Here is a 19,132-nt window from a genome sequence, read left to right on the forward strand (position 1 = left end):
GATTTTCACGGCATATTCTGCACCACATCTCTGTGCGTTCATCATTTGTTTGAAGCCAGCTCACCTCCTGCAACCACTTTTCCAAGAATACGCGCTTCTTTTGCGGTTTGGACTCCTTCTGACATTTCTTTGGAGGTGGAGGAACACCAAAATAATTGCTTAAAGGAGCTTGCTTCTTCGACATCTTTAAGAGTTCTAAATAAATGTCTGTCCTCCTCCAGAAAATCTTATGTACGCAAACGCACATTGCAACTTCTTATCTGGTGCGTGTCTTTTATTTTGACAGCACATGCACCCCTGCTTATATAGTGCTTTTCTACGCTAATTGAGCCTACTTGAGCACAACATCCCTCATTCACCCATTCATACAAGGATTTATTTCTATGCTTTATCTAACTCCTACGTGCTTTCTATCAAACACTGACACACGTTTGCACTTCGATAGATGTATCAAGCCACCAATCTTCTGATCCACCTCCTGAGCTACAGCCACCCCAGTACTATTCTATATATACACTATAATCCTTGTCTGTCTTAACACACATGTGAACTTGAGTGACAGCCCAATTTTAATTCAGGGGGTTTAATATGATGTCGGCCCACACTTCAACTCTTCTGGGAAGACTTTCCACACAATTTAGGGGTGTTTATGGGAGTTTTGGACCATTCTCCCCAAGCGCATTTGTCAGGTCAGACACTAATGTTGGATGAGAAGTCTTGTCTTGCAGTATCTAATTCATGTCAAAGATATTCTGTTGGGTTGAGGGCAGGACTCTGTGCAGGCTAGTCAAGTTCTTGCTCATCCATGTCTTTATAGATTTTGCTTGAGCCACGGGGCAATCGTGGCTCAAGAGTTGGGAGTTTGCCTTGTAATCGGAAGGTTACCAGTTCGAGCCCCGGCTCGGACAGTCTCGGTCGTTGTGTCCTTGGGCAAGACACTTCACCCGTTGCCTACTGGTGGTGGTCAGAGGGCCCGGTGGCGCCAGTATCCGGCAGCCTCGCCTCTGTCAGTGTGCCCCAGGGTGGCTGTGGCTACAACGTAGCTTGCCATCACCAGTGTGTGAATGACTGGATATGTAAAGCGCTTTGGGGTCCTTAGGGACTAGAAAAGCGCTATATAAATACAGGCCATTTACCATTTTGCTTTGTGGTCATGTTGAAACAGGAACCAAACTGTTGCCCAAAATGTCTTGGTATGCTGAAACAACAATTTTTTCACTGGAAATAAGGGGCCGAACCCAGCTACTAAAAATCAGCAACACACCTTAATTCCCCCTCTACCAAACTTTACATCTGGCAAAATACAGTCAGAAAAGTATTGTTGTCCTGGCAACTTCCAAACCCATTCTTGCCTATCGGATTTCCAGACAGTAAAGCGTGGTTCATCACTCCAGAGAACACGTCTCGACTGCTCTAGAGTCCAGTGGTGGCGAGCTTTGCACGACTGAATCCAACGCTCTGCACTTGGTGATGTAAGGTCTGGATGCAGCTGTTTCCATGGAAATCCATTCCATGTAGCTCTCTGTACACTGTCCTTCTAATCTGAATGAGGTCTGTAGTTGTTGACTTCTGTGCGTTATGTTCCTCAGCATCTGCTAACCCCACTCTGTAATTTTACATGTGCTACCACTTTGTGGCTGAGTTGCTGTTGTTCCCAGTCGTCTCCACTTTTTTATAATACCACTAAAAGTTGACTATTTAGTAGTGACAAAATTTCACGAGTGGATTTGTTGCACAGGTTGCATCCCATCATTGTACCACTCAGCTCCTTAGAGTAACTCATTCTTTCACAAATGTTTGTAGAAGCAGTCTGTATGCCTTGGTGCTTGACTTTATATACCTGTGGCCATGGAAGTGATTGGAACACCTGAATTCCAGTGATCTGGAAGGTTGAGTGAATACTTTTGTCATTATAGTCTATATGTTGTTTAAGTCTGCCTTAAAAAGGAGGTTCTGAGAAATATCAGTCCTCTAAAATGGCCATATATGTATGATTTGATAGTAAGATCACCCAACAAGGTCAAGCCTGGTTGTCTTTACCCTTGGAGTATCATCTGCTCCGCCCTACATGTTGACTGTGCGTCAAGTGCCTTGCAAAGGGATCCATCCATCTACTTTTTAAATATTGCATCTGACAAATAACAAAATACTATAATAATTAAAAAGAAAAACAATTAAAACAATACCGATACTGGTGAAAACAAAAGCTAACTGAACATTTTTGAACTTCAACTCTGGAAACTAGCTGAAAATAAACTGGATCAAAAACTAATTACAACTCATGGCCAATACAAAACTAGAATTCTAATGTGATAAAAATACAGTGATGTATTTATGTAGAATAAGTACAACTACAAGTACTGTAAAAGTCTTTTTATTCAACATTTTGTTTCAAGGCTTTGGGAAAGAAGAGGGGAATGGGAGGGGATTTATCAATACTTGGGGAGGCCCTCTACTTAATAAAGTCCGACCAAGGGCAAGAAAATGTATAATAAAAATGTTGGCTTTGTTTACACTCTGTTTTGGCTTTGAAAACTCGCCCATAAAGTGTGTGTGTGAATGTTCAATTACTTCTACACTTGCTTAATTAATGATAAACAAAATAAAACTACAAATAAGAAGTCAGCCCTTTCATATTTTCCTCCCATGTCATATTAGTAGTAGTAGTAGCGTCGCGTTTAAGACTGAAGTCTTTTGCGTCCTGTGGAGACAAAAAAAAAGCTGAGGTACAAAGTCGGCAAATTTTGGATGAATCTTTGCATCGGTCCCGTCCACATATCGAATGCGACTGGAAAAAACAGGAACTGAGAGAAGAGGGGAGAAATCCAACTTTTTCTTTTTAGTCAGTCTTCGAGGGTGAAGGAAGAGAAGCTTTGCTATGGTCCAGAGTTTAGAAATTAGATTTGCATTCTGTATTAGACTGACCAACAACGATAACTTTCTGGCTGACAAGAGGGCTGACGGAGGAAAAGTTCTCGAGGATAATGTATGGGAGAAAAAAAAGAAAAAGCAATGGGATAATTAAGAGAAAGACTAGGACTTCTTGGAGTCTTGTGTGTTGCGTTTTTTGAGGTCACTCAGGTCCACTGGTGTGAAAGCTGCAAGAACAAAAGGAAACGAGTAGTTAATCAGCACGTCCTTTACCGATTTCATCTTTTAGTGTGTTGGAAAAATAAACATTTGCTGGAACTTACAATGTAGATTAGGATTTGGGTTCTTCTCGACATACTCCTGTGGTCCACGGTCATTCCGGTCACTATTTTGCGTTGATCTTATGTCTCTGAGCACGCACTGCCAAGCTGCGAAATAAGCAAAAACAAAGAAGTTTTACTTAATGATGCACCTGAGCCATGTGCTGGCATTTTCTAACTTGCAAAGCGTTATTTCCAGACCTTTTAAAGTGCTTCAGTGTCAGAGCGTGGAAAATGAATTTTTGCTATCTTAAACCAAGTGCTTTTAACAATGTTTTGGAAGTAATCACTGAATTTAAATTGTGGTCAGTGGTCACTAACAAAGCATGAGCTACATTCCTGCTGTCTTACTATTTTATTTTACTCCTGCACGGTTGGCGTGGAGCACCCATAATTTTGATGTACATGAACAATGATAATAAAGGGCTTTCCTGTTCTATTCTATACAAGCCTTTTCTCAGACTTGAAGAGCATTAGAGACCCACAGAGTTTTGCTTTTTGCTGTGACATGAAATATCCTGGCAAGTGCCTGCAGATGAATAGTAAACAAATCCTACAAACACTGATTTTGTATTATTTCCTAAATTGTGGCAATCCTGCATTGTCATCTGGTGCAAACACAAATACCAAGGGCTCAACCATTCAGCCCCTGCACCATGATTGACATGACTGTGACTGGACAGCTGGGTAAAAAGCACGAAACTTGGAAGAATTTCTTTAGTGTGCGCACAACCTTAAAGTCCCCGAGTGTCTGTTTAATGGTACAATAGCGCTTATAAGAGCCGTGTTATGTAGGTGTTTACTGTCATGTCCAAGGGCATGCATGCTACTCTTCGTCAATGATCTGTCACAGAGATCTGGTGCACAGCAAACAGGTCACAATAGATGAAGAATTTCTTTCAAGCAGAATAAAAAATGTCCACTGTTTGTGCTTCTCATCTATGCTTTTTGATCAGTTTTCTTTGTGTTTGTGTTGTCTGTGTGTCTCTTTTAAGTCTTCTGTGGTTCCTTATCCCGATCAATCAGCATGCACAGTATGTGTTTTGAGGACTACACTCAAGTGTGTCTTTGTAGCATATACATTGGCTTAACTCCCATAGTCCTTCTCTTTGTGTAGCCACAGAAACAGTGGACAGGCTGCCAGCAGGATCCTGTTTTGTTTATTGCATGCGGATAGGCAGAACAAGACTTAAACATGGCTGTCACTCCACAGTACTGTGCTGATCTATAGGTGGCAGTGGCACGCAAAGATACTGATGTTCTCCAAGACAGACGATGGGTTTGTTAGGCCTCAAAGAGACCTGGCAACTTCTGATGAATAATACTAAACCATGAAATTTAAATGACCAGCTTTGACAACAATGAATACAGATTAACCAGTTACAAATACTGCTGGTAATAAGCGTCTTTTGCATTATAGAGACAAACATTTAACAAAAAATTATCAAAATGCAGTTTTATTTTTTAACTTAATCAGCTTTCATGCTCTAGAGGCTGTTTATTTTAATGTCTTGTGTAGCCCACTTGCTATTTGTTACCACTGTAATAGTTGCACAGTTTATAGTTAACTGAAAAGTAACAATTTTAACTCAACCTAAATGTGTCTTAGGTTCTGAAAGAATCTTTCTTTTCAGAATTAAATTAATTTGACAGGCAATTCAGTTTTAGTTTTCAAGGAGTTGCATTTAAAATCCCGAATGTTTTCATGAAGAGAGTTTGATACATCATTGTTAGAAAGGCATACTTACTGTCGTGTATAAAGCGGACATTTTCTTCATGTGCTGGGGTGAAGAGCTCCCCACTGTTAGTAGGGGATCTGGGGCTTGAAGTCCTCTTGTAACTGTTCACCATCCTTGGAGCTGATGAGCTTCAGAAAACATGGAAATGTTAAAATTAGCACCACAGCACACAGTCAATTCATCTTTTGGTCTAAACTAAAGCTACCGCAGTTCAAAAGCACTAATTAAATGTGATCACGGGTGTTTAAGTGCTTGTCTTTGGTCAAACCTGGTCATTCTGTTTGCAGTCTGTACTTGCTCCTCGCTCCTCTGTGGTGAGTGGAATTTAAGTATAAACAAACGTCCAGAAGTCCTCAGCTCAGTCCTGCCAGTAAACAATAGTGAGCGGGTAATTAATTCCCCCATGACCTCAGAAGTCGGTTTTCAGCATTGGTTACTTTTAAGCTAATTGTACAGGCGGTGGTAATTCTGGTTAGTGGTTTTAGCTAGCTTCTGGCTTAACGCCCTTAAAACATAGTCTGTCATCCGATGAGTTCCGGTGACATTAGTGATATAACGAGTAAATCATGGTTACTGAGATTAACTAGTTTTAGTAAAGCTAATGTCAGGCAGGAGTTTGAAAATGAGAAACTAATATTGACGTTAGCTAAACAAGGAGCCATTGTTTACGTTTTGAGTCCAGTAGCTTCAGCAATGTTAGCATCGCTTTACAAACCGAAACCCAGCGTCTTAGACTTCCAGTGCCATTAAAAACCATTGTATCTAAACCAGTTTGTACTTTAGAGATACGCGTGCCCCAGCAGTTATGTCTGTGGGGGAAAATAACAACATATTTTTTCGACACGAGAATTTAGCATGTAGCTAGCTGACTGCTGAGTTTCATTGTCTTGTCGTAACGTTAGCTTGTAACAGCTACAATTTCATTCATTTCACTAGCGCAGGATAGGTATTAGAAAAAACCAAACATCAGCGCAATAGTGTATTTCCAGATGCACACTGAATGAGAGATAGGATATTCAACAAACCCGTGAATAAACACTCCTCCGGACGTGGCTGTATGGCGTTAGAGCTGGCTAAAACGTTGCCAATGCCAACCAAACATTTCCGGGAAAACAAACGGAAGTGATAGAGCCTCCAAACCAGGTGACTCAGGCAAATAAAAAACAAGAAAAGCAAGCAAGCAAACAACAAACAAACAAAAAACGACGTTGCTAGAGAAATTGGAGTGGGCTAACCGCTACTTGGTTTGTTGCAGGTAATTATTACTATTATTATTATAGGCTATTTTATTTATTAATTTTTTTAGCACTCATTATTAGGCCCCTGCAGCCTTTCAACAGATGGATTGCCTGGTCAACCAAGTGGTTGCTCTTCATTTAAGAAACCAAGTGTTCCTCTGAGTCACTGTAAAAGTGTACCACTGCACACACACACACACACACACACACAATCTGTCTTAAATTTGTCAGAAACATCGATCAGCGTTGTTTAAGTTATTTAGTTGTGTAGTATGTAGTTACTATAGCTATTAGATTCACTTGAATGGCAAGAGATTTTTAGGGCTTTTCTTTTGCAACCTAATGCAACCTGTACCCCCAAAGAAACAAACAAACAAACAAACAAACAAATCCCCAAACGTATCTTAACCCTTGCATTAAAACGTTGTGATTTAGCTAAATACCAGATAGTAGCTTTCTACAAAATGCCAATGACTGAAGTACTTTACTAGTGTACAAATAACTATGAACTTTGTAGTTCTTGTAATATAATTTCATTTTTCGTGAAGAGACCACAACAGAAAGTCAGTCAAATTAATAAAAGGCTTCTTTATTTATGAAAATATACAAAAATAATCACTGAGCAAAAACATGATAAGACTTACACTGCTGGCATTTATATTCTTATACCAAAATAAATGAAAGTAATACATTAGGGGAAACACTGCAGGGTTACAAATCTTGTACAAGCTTGTGCTTTGGTGATTTTTTTTATTTATGACTGACTGATACTAAAGTATCAGTATCCATTTTGATGATCCTCTTACTGCCCAGCAGTAAAGAAACTCTTTCTATGAGACACAATTTTCAGAGTTCATCCAGCAATGTAAAAACTGCCTAACACTAACACATCAGATAAATAACCAAAATTGAAATAATCCTGAAAGTCAAACATTTCTCCAGACAGTCAGACTATATGTGACAAACACGTTTTGCTTCCACGTTCCATGTTGCGCCGTAGTGCTGAAACTGGTATGACAAATAAACACATAAAAATAAAGTCAGATATAATGAAATAAAATAAAAATAACCACCAGAAAAAAAAGAAGCTTACTGGAGTATCGCTTTGAGGCAATAATTTACAATAATACACCTGCAGGTGTTTGTACTACTTTTGAAACGAGCAAACACAATCTTGCTTTACAGGATCGGTCGTGAAGTGAGCTGTGGTGGAAATGTTCTGCTCCGGCTCCTCATCTTCTTTCTGTAGTCTTTGTTTGCTTTCCTTTGGATCCACCCGGTATCCAATCAGACGCAGCCAGTCTCAAACAGTTTGGCGAGGTCTTTGCACTCTGGGTCGATGAGGTCTGCGGGCTTCTCTCCACTTTCATTCTCTGCCTCTGTGCTGGCGCCCATTGATAGCAGATATCTGAGTAGAAAATGAAGTACATATTGATATTAAAATAAAAGGTATACATATTACAAAAGTGCATGAATACATGCCATAGTTAATCATTTGTGCATCTAATCTTTAAATGGGTTTGATTTGTGATGTGACATTAGAATATAGAGTCAACTTTCAAAGTCGTAGTGGTGAACCTCTGTGTTAATTCCCTTCCCAGAAATGTCCCCCACTTCTGCTAATCTGACGCTTCTTTCATGCTGTATACTGTGCACTGTGATGATGATGGTATGATGGTGATGTCACTTTTTCATGTGGGTGCTGTTTGTTTATGCCAGCATCAGCTGTCACATGCAAACTACATGGGTCATGTAAAAATAGGTTTTGTCTGCAGAGGTTATTTTTGTAGCACATTTGTATATGCTACAGGTGCAACGGTTAACACATTTCCTTGGCAAGCGAAAGGTTGCTGGTTCGATTCCAGCTGGAGAGACAGATCCCCTTTGGGCTTGCATCAGGAAGGGCATCTGTGTAAAGCTCTGCCAAATCAAACATGCCAAGCTACCGGATGTGGCGCCCTCTGGTGGCAAGAGAGCAACCGCTTCTTCTTCTAATAACCCTCCAGCTGCTCTATATTTACATAAGTGTGAACTTTTGGTTAAAAAGTCACATGTTACCTGGCAATTTCTGGGTAGCCGTCACTGCAGGCCATGTGGAGCGGCGTCCAGCCGTCCTCGTCTCTCTGATGGACATCGGCGCCATATTTAACCAGCAGCTTCACCACCTCCAGGTTCCCTGTTAGCACAGCCTCATGTAGTGCTGCCATACCTGCACAAAGCAGCAATAATCAGTTCCCTTGCAGTCAGTGCGGTTAGCACACTGTTTAACATCAAAACTCTCACTCATTAGTGAAGCTAGCACTGCTTTTAACAACAACAACAATAAATATACATATATTGTAAGAGACTTTGGATGTGAGTACCTGCAGACAAAAAAATCAAAGCTGTGGAGATATTGCTCACCTGAGTGGAACACCGTATCCACACGAACTTTCCTCGCTCTCATGAACCGACCAATCTGCTCCAGGTCTCCCCGTCTAACAATATCCTGGAAGATGATGTCATTGGGGAAGTGCACTGTCCTCTTGGCGGGTGCGACAGGAATTACAGGTGCAGGCTTTTCCTGTGCTTGTGTGGCACGTGTTGAGCTGTACCGTGACCCTTTGCTGTATGAAGGGACGTATGCTGATGCAGGCGTGTAAGTGGACGTGTGGTGTGACGGGGTGTAATATGTGGTGCTGTACTGTGTCGGTTTGTACTTTGAGGCGGACGTGTATGAGGATGTGTACGGTGGCGGTGTGTAATATGAGGGGGTGTACTGGGTGGGAGTGTGGTAAGTTGGTGTGTACTGTGAGCTGCGTGCGTACGTAGACGCCGGCACACGGTAGCTGTACTTCATGCCTGCAATGGTTGCAGCTCGTCTCCCTCTAGTCTTTTAGGTCAGAAGGAGGGAAGTGAGAAATCCAAGGGAATGCAACAATCCAGTAAAAAGACCCGTATCCTTTGCTCTGTGTCCTATTTGTCCTCTCCCCACTTGTCCTTTATCCTTTTACGAGCCTTTTTCAGATCCTTTACTTTGTTCTGCTCTGTCCACATCCACTTCTTTTCGCTTGTGTGGTCATCCTTTTTCTCACCAATGGCTCATTTCTCTTGCCCGAATTACAATTTAGCTGTTGCACAGTATTATTTGCTGTTACACAAGGCTGCGATCTGTTGGGAGCAAGCAGGAGAGGATCCTTTTATATCCTCTGTAGTGCTATTTCAATATCCAGTGACTTCAGCTTACAAATGAGTGGCCCTTGTGCGCCTCCTCCCACCGTGTGGTCACATGGCCACTGACACTGCCCTCACCAAGGGATCATAAAAAATGTTGACAACCAAAATGTTCTCCTCACTCGAGACTTAAATGTTCCCTCGTAAACATCAAAACTATGGTAAACATGATTGGTAAATATTGCCCCGAGGAAGAAGACTGGACCTCAATGGCACGTGTGATTTCCCAATCATGTAGTCGATCTGTCTGCTTACATTATATCCTATGGTGCAGTCTAATTGTAGGTATACTAGAGTCATTAAAAATAGTGTTTTTACTTTGTGTGCTCTTGTTCTTTCTCATATTACCCGTTGACCTAAAGGACACCTCGTGCTTGCCCTTTGCACCCAGACTAGATAAACCATCTTCTGAAGAGGTCGCATGTGGGCATGTAGCCATGACCAGCTGAGGAGCCAAATGATATGTAACCTCTTCCCGCAAATGCCAGTAAAAAGTCACAAGGTTGAAAGAAATGCAGCTATTTACAACAAATCATCTGCTGAAAAGTGTCAAACAGAGAAGCTCCCTCAACGGGAAGCACGTAAAATCCATGAATTCAGACTGTAAGCAGGATGTTTAAGTGTGGACTAGCAGGCTCACACCGTGGAGTCACATGCATACTGTACGTGTAAATGGTGGTGGAACGCTGTGGTAGTGGGCCCAGCTGTCCAGATTTCTAAGTGGGGCAGAGCTGGTTATAACTGGTTCACAAAACCTTTGGAAGTGAGACTTGGGCATTTCACAGATGCTGCCAGCGTGACAGAGGAACTAGTTGATGGATGCCATCCTCAGGAGTTTGATTTTCCAAGGTCGGCCATTCAAGTTACACGCGCTTAAATGTTTGGGCTTCATATTTTTCCCATTTTTACACTGTGTATAATTCATTTTTTCATTTTCATACACCATCAGAAATGCTTTAAAGTGGCTAAATATAGAAAACATGTTATTAGAATATCACACAATATTTAGGGACAGTCTTTAAAAAAATATTTCCATTGAGGTGTACACAACTGGAGGAGGTAATAATCAGCCAAGATCTGCTATGTTATTCATCACCTCCTTCTTCTTCCTGCTGATATCTAAAGTGTGTGTGTGTGCACACAAAAAAACAGAAACTTCAAACACCCGTTAGTATCTGAATGTGCCAGCTGCCAGGTTTCACTGTCTCTTATGGCACTAGGGGGGCGGGGGGTTCAAGGGTGTCCCTGAACAATAATGATGCCCCTTCCAGCTTCTCCTGCTCTTGCTATGCGGCAGTGTTCTCACCAGAAAAAACAGGCACCAAATGTCAGAGTGAGGTTTCACACTTTATGACTTCTTGCTATACATAGAGTCAGGCCGCCTTTCCACCGCCTACCTGCTCTTTAGAGTTCATGTTATGATCTGTCAAATTACCAACAAGTCAGAGCTGAAAACATTCAGGAGAATGGAAAGTGGTAAACACTTTCCACAAGACTGATGGGAAACAGACTATTCTTATCTTCTCGTCTTTTTAGTTCGGTGGCAAAATTTATATGGGGTTGCCTCCTCCCTGCTAGAACCTCTTAGTCCCTATAAATAATATGCAGTAAAATAAAATTAGTGATGTTCCCTTGGTTCAGGGAGGTTGTGCCAGAAATATGATCTAAAATGATCTACTAAAAGGAATCAGACCTCTGCCTCAGCTCATTCACTGGGAAGTACTTTTAAGGGACAGTAATGAATTTGACAAACATTTATTTTGTTCTCTTTAAACATAATTTAAGAGGTTTGTAGTATATCAACATCTGATTGGACAAACATTGTGTAGGAGTAGGTAATGAATAAGAGGAACTGATTTGTAAATAACTGGACATGAATAAGTTGAGTTATTATATAATATTAAACCAAACCAGCTCATTGTCTTTCTCTTTCTTTCTGAAAATGCTACCTTTAAAGATGTAACACACTTTGCACTTAAAAGAAAGGAAGATGTGAGGTCAGAGGTCAAACATGACATGATACTTGGATGCAAACTATGATGTTATATTTAGAATCTCTCTTTCTATATATATAAGTATTATTTCCTATAAGCTGCCAATAGAAAGGCAGTAGAATTTTAAGCACAGTTTTAAAGGAATATTATATTATATTATATTATATTATATTATATTATATTATATTATATTATATTATATTATATTATAAAGAAGACATTTCATAAAAAGACATTTTATGAAAGTTTGTCCTTATTTGACCTTGAAGGGGAGGTCAGAGGTCAAATGTAACTTTCTATACATTATGTTGACAATACAAACCACACTTGTAAAATAATGCTTTTTCACAATTTTTGACCAATAAATCATTCAGTTATTAAGTTGACCTTGAGGACCTCTGTTGACGTAAGACAAAATTCTAATAGATTGCTGACATGACCCCACTCCAACAGCCTTACAAAGTTGAGTCAGCATTCATTTAAAATTCTTCGAGCCATTGTTTATACAGAAAACCCATGAAAACCAAAAACATGACCTCCTTGGTGGAGGTAATGGTATTTGCATTGTTTTTCAAGTCCCTCTGTGGTGTTGTAAATGTGGTCGGAAGCCCCTGATCTCATCGATCCCAACACGTGGCTTTGTCTTTTCGTGATGTAGTATTCGCCTCCTATTATTAAAATAAAACTGAAACAAGGAAAGCACATTGTATGACTTTACCTTCCAGTCTTAATGAATTAACTTTCATTTGTCATTGACTCTGTTGAATTACAAGCAGCAGCCTTCTGACATTTAAACAATGAAAAAGACAATGTTCCAGATTTTACTTAAATAAAAATGTAGCATTAAATAAAAAAGAAAATGATCTAAATCACACTGCGCACACAACCACATCGAAAAGCTGTAGTTTCTAACCTGTGAACGAAATAGACAGTTCGACCCGAAGCTGAAGTCGAAACCATGTTATTTTTTTCTTCAAGAGTTGGCCAATACATGCCGCAAAGACCGCCAGCTACGCGCGCCTCCACACTTCACCACCTCACGTGATGCAGGTAAGTGGCAGGTTGGATGTGATGTCTAAAAATAAGAGCTGTGAAGCGTCCTGTCTGTGTATAGCATGTTATGAATGCGGGCTGCCACCCTCATAAACAGTGCAGTTTAGAAAGGTCAGTGTAACTCAAGTAAGTCACATTAAGTTTTATTTTGCTAATTCTGACTGAATAATCATAACTCTAGCCGAATTTAGTCGTCTGCTCCTCTTATTTGGCTGTAAAATCCTTTTCTCATAAAGCAGCCTGCTGTGCAGGGCATATGCAGTCCCATGGGTGACAACAGGGTCAGTGGTATGTTTCAGACCTGGATCACTGGATGGTAAGCGCTGCAGGGATTAGTGTCTGTCTGGATCTCCACAGGCCCAATGAGAAATACTCACTCGGTCTGAAAAGTATCCGGTTACGGCACGCGCGGTGGGCTGAAAAAAAGGAGCTGTAATCTAAATCAGGATGCAGTAATCCTTTGTCATTTAGTGAAAAGAGTGCTGTGGAGGTGGATCTTGGGAAAGTCAAAGTGAGAAGCTCCAGCAAAATACATTAAATCCTGCTTGCTTGAACTGTATGAGTTAGTGATATCCAGTGTCAGCATAAGAAAAACAAATACATTATTGTTTCTGGATGTTTAGTATTACACAAATACAGAAAAGCACATCATAAATCCACAATAATAGAAGCCTACAAACAAACTGAAGCACAGTTACAACTGTTCTAAATGAAAACTGAGTCTTTGAGCTTGTCAAATAACAACACTCTTTTACACCACAACATTACGACTCCCAGCCCTACAAGTTGGGTAAAAAATTAAAGAAAAAAAAAGGGTCATTATGAATTTGCAGGCTGTGTAGCATCTCCTCTTCTTTTAACAGCAGTTTCTAAACAGCTGATCCAGATGTTTTCAGTTGGTGAAAGGTCTGGCTTTAAGACATCCAACATTGATTTTTAGATTTTTAGCCTCGTCCTTTGTGCACGGAGATTTCTCCAGATTCTCAGTCTTTTGATGATATTATGCACTTCAATTTCATCCAAAAGATTATTTAAGTTATTTCATTCACAGTTTAATTTAACTATATAGCACCAAATCGTAGCAACTCTACTGCAGATGATGATGCATTAAAAGTCTTTGAACTTTTACATTAAGTAACATTATTTTTTAATTGTTCCATAATTTATGAGCAGTTTTTGCAATCGGTGAACCTGTGCCCGTCTTCTGAGATAATCTGCCTCTCTAAGATACTTTCTTTCATACCCAGCAATATCACTGATTTGTTGCCACTTGTCCTAATTAGTTGCAAAAAGTTCCTCGAGCTGTTTTTTTTTTAATGTTGCTAACCTTTCCAGCCTTTTGTTCCTCCATCCCAAATTCTTCAAGATGTCAAAATGAGGTGGTGTTTTTCATGAAATAGTAAAATTCAAACATTTGACATGTTTTATGTCTTCTGTTGTGAACAAAATATGGGTTCATGATATTTGTATATCACTGCATTCTGGTTTCCTTTTTGTTTTACAATTTGCTAACATCCCAGCTGTTCTGAATTTAGGTTCTTTACACAGCAGCTTATTGTTAATATTTTTGCTTTTGCTCAGAGAGGTCCACAAACTATGAGTTTGCAGATTGGAAATTCTGAGAACTGACCTTTAAAAATGAAAAACTGCAGACTACACACCCTGCAACTTTGTCTGCTTCCCAAAAATGAAAATCACTGTTGTGATGCACTGGAGGCAATCCAGCGGCCATTGGAGAAACACAAGTGCAAGGGGGCATGACAGGACTTCCTGGGATTGGTATAATTATAGCAGCAATGCTGACAATAGTCCAGAGGTGCATGAGAAGATATTAGGTGGATGCTATTAGGTGGAAAGATTGGCCAAATTTATATTGGAGTAAGGTTTTAGATGTTTAGAGGCCCATTCCTGGGACCTTTTGATCATACCTTGTGTCGTCCCTGGGAGTGCATCACATCCCCTGTAACCCTCTTCTTTTCAGTCAAAAGCAAAGTCAGTCAGTGCCTCTGGGGTAACATATCCATAACTTCTCTTCATTGTGATATTTTTGTCTGAAGGTCATTAGGTTGAAATAAAAAAATAAAGACAAAAAACAAAAACAAGCAAACAAAGAAACAAAACCATACCAGAACACTATGGCTTTGAGGTCAGTATTGCTTTCATTAAAATTCGTTCAACTTTTCATCTTAAAGTAAACAACATAGAAGAACTTAATACCAATATTTCTAAGTAAAAGCCTATTTTATCGAGCAGCACACATTACCATGGATGCTGACGACATCAAATAGAATTCATAAACATATTCACACAGAGTCTCGTGAGCAGATTAGATGAGCCAAGCAAAACTAAATTGAGCCATTTGCTGTTGAAAATGAGACCAACTGCCATCTGGCCCTGCATACATGGCGTGACCGTCATGGCTCCCATTCCTCTGGACTCTTAGTTGCTGAAGCCCTCCAGTCATGAGCTCATAGTTTCCATGAGAAATGGTCCATATTCATTACTACGGACTGATTTTTAAAAATAATATAATGTTGTTTTTAAGCTAATAGCATTGCAGGTTTCACAGCAATAACATATATAATAAAAAGTAGATGTGCACAACATAAAATCTTTTAAAATTTTATCAGAGGACACACCTAACCAAAATTCCGTGTGCTATTCCACATACTGCTCTTTACATTACAGTAACTGAATCAATGAACTGTGTCTTTTTGTATTTAATAGATAAAAACACTACACTCTGTGTACACTAACTGTATTAACACCCTGCTAGCACTGTGTTGGACCTCCTTTTGATCAAGGTGCTGGAAACATTCCTCAGAGATTCTGGTCCATATTCATGACACGGTGGCTGCTGATTTGTCGGCTGGACGTCTCTTGTCCCGCCACATCTTAAAGGTGCTCAACAATGCAGCAACAATACTAAGGTAGGCTGTGGTGATCAAATTATGCCCAGTTGGTACTAACAGGCCCAAAGTGTGCCAATAAAATATCCCCAACCATTACACCACCAGCAGCCTGAACCATTGACTCAAGACAAGATGGATTCATGGTTTCATTTTGTTTATACCAAATTCTGACCCTACCAATTGAGTGTCTCAGCAGAATTTCACACCCATCTGTTGTCCATATTTGGTGATACTGTGTGAATGTAGCAGCAGTTTCCTGTTGTTAGCTAGCACCTGATGTGGTCTTCTGCTGCTTCAAGGTTTCATGTATTGTACGTTCAGAGATGCTCTTCTGCATACCTTGGAATATGGTGTTCTGATTATTTGAGTCGCTATTGGCTGAACAGCAGTCCACCATTCTCACTTCCACTTTGTTGGTGCCATATGATTGGTTGATTAGATCTTTGTGTTAAATATCCAGCTGAAAAGATGTACCTAACAAAGTGGCATCAGTTGCACATAGTATAGTACATGCATGCAAAAGCTTCTCCCTTGTTCAAATGTTAGCAAAGCTAAGAGAAGTTTCCTACTGACTGTGCATGTGCCCACGAAAACACTTATGTTTTCTCTTGTAGCCCAAATTTATAGGCTTCTAATGGAGCTGTGAAAACAGTCTCAGGAGAGAATTCACGGACTGTTTAGAAAAGCAGTCAGCATGTCATCCGAATCAAGGATAACGCATCTGATAATGAAGCTGCTACGTCAGTGAGGGATGCTGTTGCTGACATTGTGACATTGTGTGAAGAATGCTTCCCTGCAAAAGAGTTAAAAGCATGGCACTGCAGCTGTCCAGGGCACAGAGAGAGTCTGAGGGATCAGACCGAGAACAGATGGAAGCAGGAGCAGTTTGTGAGAGGATAGGGTTACCTTAGCTGAAGCCTGCATTCATGGAAAAGGAGGTCAGAGGTTAAAAAATCTCCATACATACGTGTAATCTTTTGATGCACGATTGCACAACGAGTCTCTGTGTGTTTAAAAGTGGAAACGGTCAGCGAAGAAGACGTCAGTCCGGTGAACCTCTGCTTTTTCTGACCAGGTTGCACAAGGTTATGAAGAATTAATTTCCAGGATTTAGGAGAGCTTAAATGATTAAGGATGGAGGGCATCAAACAGGTGGACTTACTGAATGTAACCTTTACTCTCCATACGAAGGACAATGGAGAATCAGTCTTATAAAGCTCATATAAAGCTCTTCTCCAGAAGTACTGTGTTTGTTTAAATGAGCTGTGGTTTTACTAAAAGTAACCTCGAGGTCATTTAAGAGGAAGCTTAAAAAGGGCAGAGGTGTTTAGTTTTTGCAGTTGCATAACTATCCTTGCTTTATAACTCTATTTAAGAGTGTATTATTGCCACTATGTGAAAATGAGCTCTCTCTATGTATCTGCATATATCAATGAAGGTCTTCAAAATCACAACAAATGCATCACTTCACCCAAAAATGCTTGACTACTGAGCGTGCAGAACAAAAAAAGTATAGTGTGCTGGCCCTTTAAGGCAGGCATGATCATTTGGGTGTGTGTTTTTTGTAGTGAGGGCAGAATATATAGAGTAAATAATAATTTTTGTAAAAGCACAATGAATTAGGCACTTCTTAATAACATCTAATGCTTTAACAGTTATAGCCATTGCTACTCCTACCAAGTTATTGTGCGATAAATAAATAGATTCACAATAAAAATGTTATATCAGTGTTTATAGACATTTTGAAAGGATGATGATTATTTTTTAACTTTGTTTATTACAGGGGTGTCAAACTGAAGGCATGGGGGCCAGAATCAGCCCGGCAAAGACTCCAATCCACCTTTGGGAAATTTGAAGGAGTGCACAGATTTTGAACTTTTAGGTGGATTGCCATAAATTGCAGCTTTTCCAACCAATATCGACTCCATTCCCATCGCCATTCATACTACACCAAAGTAGTTAAGTAACAGAAAAACAATTAATTAATGATCAAACTTATGATCAAAGGTAATAAAACATACATTAGAGAAGTGGACATATGCTCAACCACACATACATATACACTTCAATATTCCGACTGAATGTGAACTATAGCTGAAAAAGTAAAACTATAAAAGTATATGAAGTTTACCCAACGTTTTTTGGGAGTGATATTAACTACTGATTGCAAGGGTGATGAGAAATAAGATTGCTGGTACAGATACTCCTTTCTTTTAGTTATCTGAGCATTTTAACTTCACTGGACAGTGACAATAGTGAGAGAGAGGAAAGTGGAGAGACATCAAAGAAAGGACATGCAGATTGTTTGTGAAGTGCAAATATATAAAGACACATTTAGAATAATTACACCATGGCTGGGGATCCTTTGCAGGAAGAAGGAAGCGGCGGTCTACACGATGACCTCACCGCTTCATCTGAAGACCAGAAACAGCACTGGCTCCATAAGGCCAAGGAAAAGACAGGATATTCCCAGAATGCATTTCACAGGGGGCAATATGCTAATATTAGCACAGCAGCCAATGGCAGTTCGAGAGTCGTGCTCCAGATACACGAGGGGGCCGGATCAGGTTACGTGGCTGAGACACAAACAGCGTACGTGCAGCAGTAAGAGAAAGTAGACGGAAGACTGTACTGGGCCTGCTAGACTAATCCATCACTCCTGACATATGTATGCATATAGCCAAGCCCCTTTCCTTATCTGCCACATGATGTCCACCTTAAGTCTTGATCATGTGACTGTTTTACTCCCCGGGGGTGGTGCGACATGCCTCCTTCTAATAGGAGTCCAAAAGGTCAGTCAGGTTACCGCATGGGCTCACAGATCATAACTTTAGGAGCAGTAGTAAATCCTCAGGCTGCCCCTGATACAGTTTAGGATCTGAAGGCAGAGCAGGACCATCCTTGGGCAAAGTGCACAGTGACTGAAATGAGCGGCAGGAATTCACTCCAAGCACTCGCACACTGTCTTCTAGCACATGCTCAGGTTAATTAAAGTGGGTAATGGTGACTTTGAGGTTTTGCCTTTTCACGTATCGAAAAACAAGTCAAGTTCTCTGTCTGCTGTTTGATTAAATTCCAGCAGCTGTGAGGCTCCATACTGTAGTGGTTTACACGTTTGCTTAACTCGGTCGTGGTGGATGGCCGCCCTTCCCTGAGTCTGATTCTACTGGAGGTTTCTTCCTGTTAAAAGGGAGTTTTTCTTTCCCACTGCTGCCAAGCGCTTGCTTAAAGAGGGTTGTTTGATTGTTGTGGTTTCTCTCTATTATTATAGGGTCTGCCTTAAGGTGACTTGAGCTCTAAATAAATAAAAATGAATTCAGAGGAGGAGGAGACACAAATCCCTGTGGGGGCTGCTTCAGGAAGGGCACCCGGCATAAAAACTGCCGAATCAAACATGCCGAGCTACCCGCTGGGGTGAGACATTGTGAATAAGCTAGCAGCCAAAAGTAACTCCAGTTTATTTCTAATGATACTGTATAACTCACACTTCTGATATTAATGTAACACAGTATCAGTTCCAGAGGGCGTGATCTCTGCGGCTCAGAATACACTGTTCCCCCATGTCAAGCTCAGCCTCCTGGTTAAGTAACTTGATTAATAAACCACAGGTCGACTGAGGCACTGCTCTATCCTCAGAGCAGAGGTGGGCTTTCATTTTGGCACCTCGGAGCTTGAAGACATTTCTATTTGCCTCAGAGGACCCTGCAGAATCCAGGAGGCACACATATCATTCAGTGTATCGGCACACCCTGGTGTCACATATGCACACATGCATGAAGCAATAAACAAATT

General features: G+C 40.4%; 2 protein-coding genes and 1 long non-coding RNA gene across 3 annotated transcripts; 1 reads left to right on the plus strand and 2 right to left on the minus strand.

Annotated features, from left to right (window-relative positions):
- Positions 1–2,358: 2,358 nt before the first annotated feature.
- On the minus strand, positions 2,359–6,090 carry mcrip1 (MAPK regulated corepressor interacting protein 1). The gene is made up of 5 exons (XM_031732679.2): positions 5,956–6,090; positions 5,199–5,294; positions 4,940–5,058; positions 3,195–3,299; positions 2,359–3,098 (listed from the first exon to the last, which is right to left on the minus strand). The coding sequence occupies exons 2-5, from the start codon at positions 5,204–5,206 to the stop codon at positions 3,034–3,036; spliced, it is 297 nt and encodes a 98-aa protein (XP_031588539.1). The 5' UTR covers positions 5,207–5,294; positions 5,956–6,090; the 3' UTR covers positions 2,359–3,033.
- A 19-nt stretch (positions 6,091–6,109) lies between these two features.
- On the plus strand, positions 6,110–19,091 carry LOC120439804. The gene is made up of 3 exons (XR_005612782.1): positions 6,110–6,185; positions 12,354–12,425; positions 17,124–19,091. It is a non-coding gene; the product is annotated as an uncharacterized LOC120439804 (long non-coding RNA).
- On the minus strand, positions 6,762–9,307 carry LOC116314612 (protein phosphatase 1 regulatory subunit 27). The gene is made up of 3 exons (XM_031732695.2): positions 8,572–9,307; positions 8,227–8,377; positions 6,762–7,576 (listed from the first exon to the last, which is right to left on the minus strand). Exons 1-3 carry the CDS (start codon positions 9,005–9,007, stop codon positions 7,456–7,458), a joined length of 708 nt encoding a protein of 235 aa, XP_031588555.1. The 5' UTR covers positions 9,008–9,307; the 3' UTR covers positions 6,762–7,455.
- Positions 19,092–19,132: the final 41 nt, after the last annotated feature.

Source organism: Oreochromis aureus, linkage group 4 (assembly GCF_013358895.1).
Source record: "Oreochromis aureus strain Israel breed Guangdong linkage group 4, ZZ_aureus, whole genome shotgun sequence".
Classification (NCBI taxonomy): Eukaryota; Metazoa; Chordata; class Actinopteri; order Cichliformes; family Cichlidae; genus Oreochromis; species Oreochromis aureus.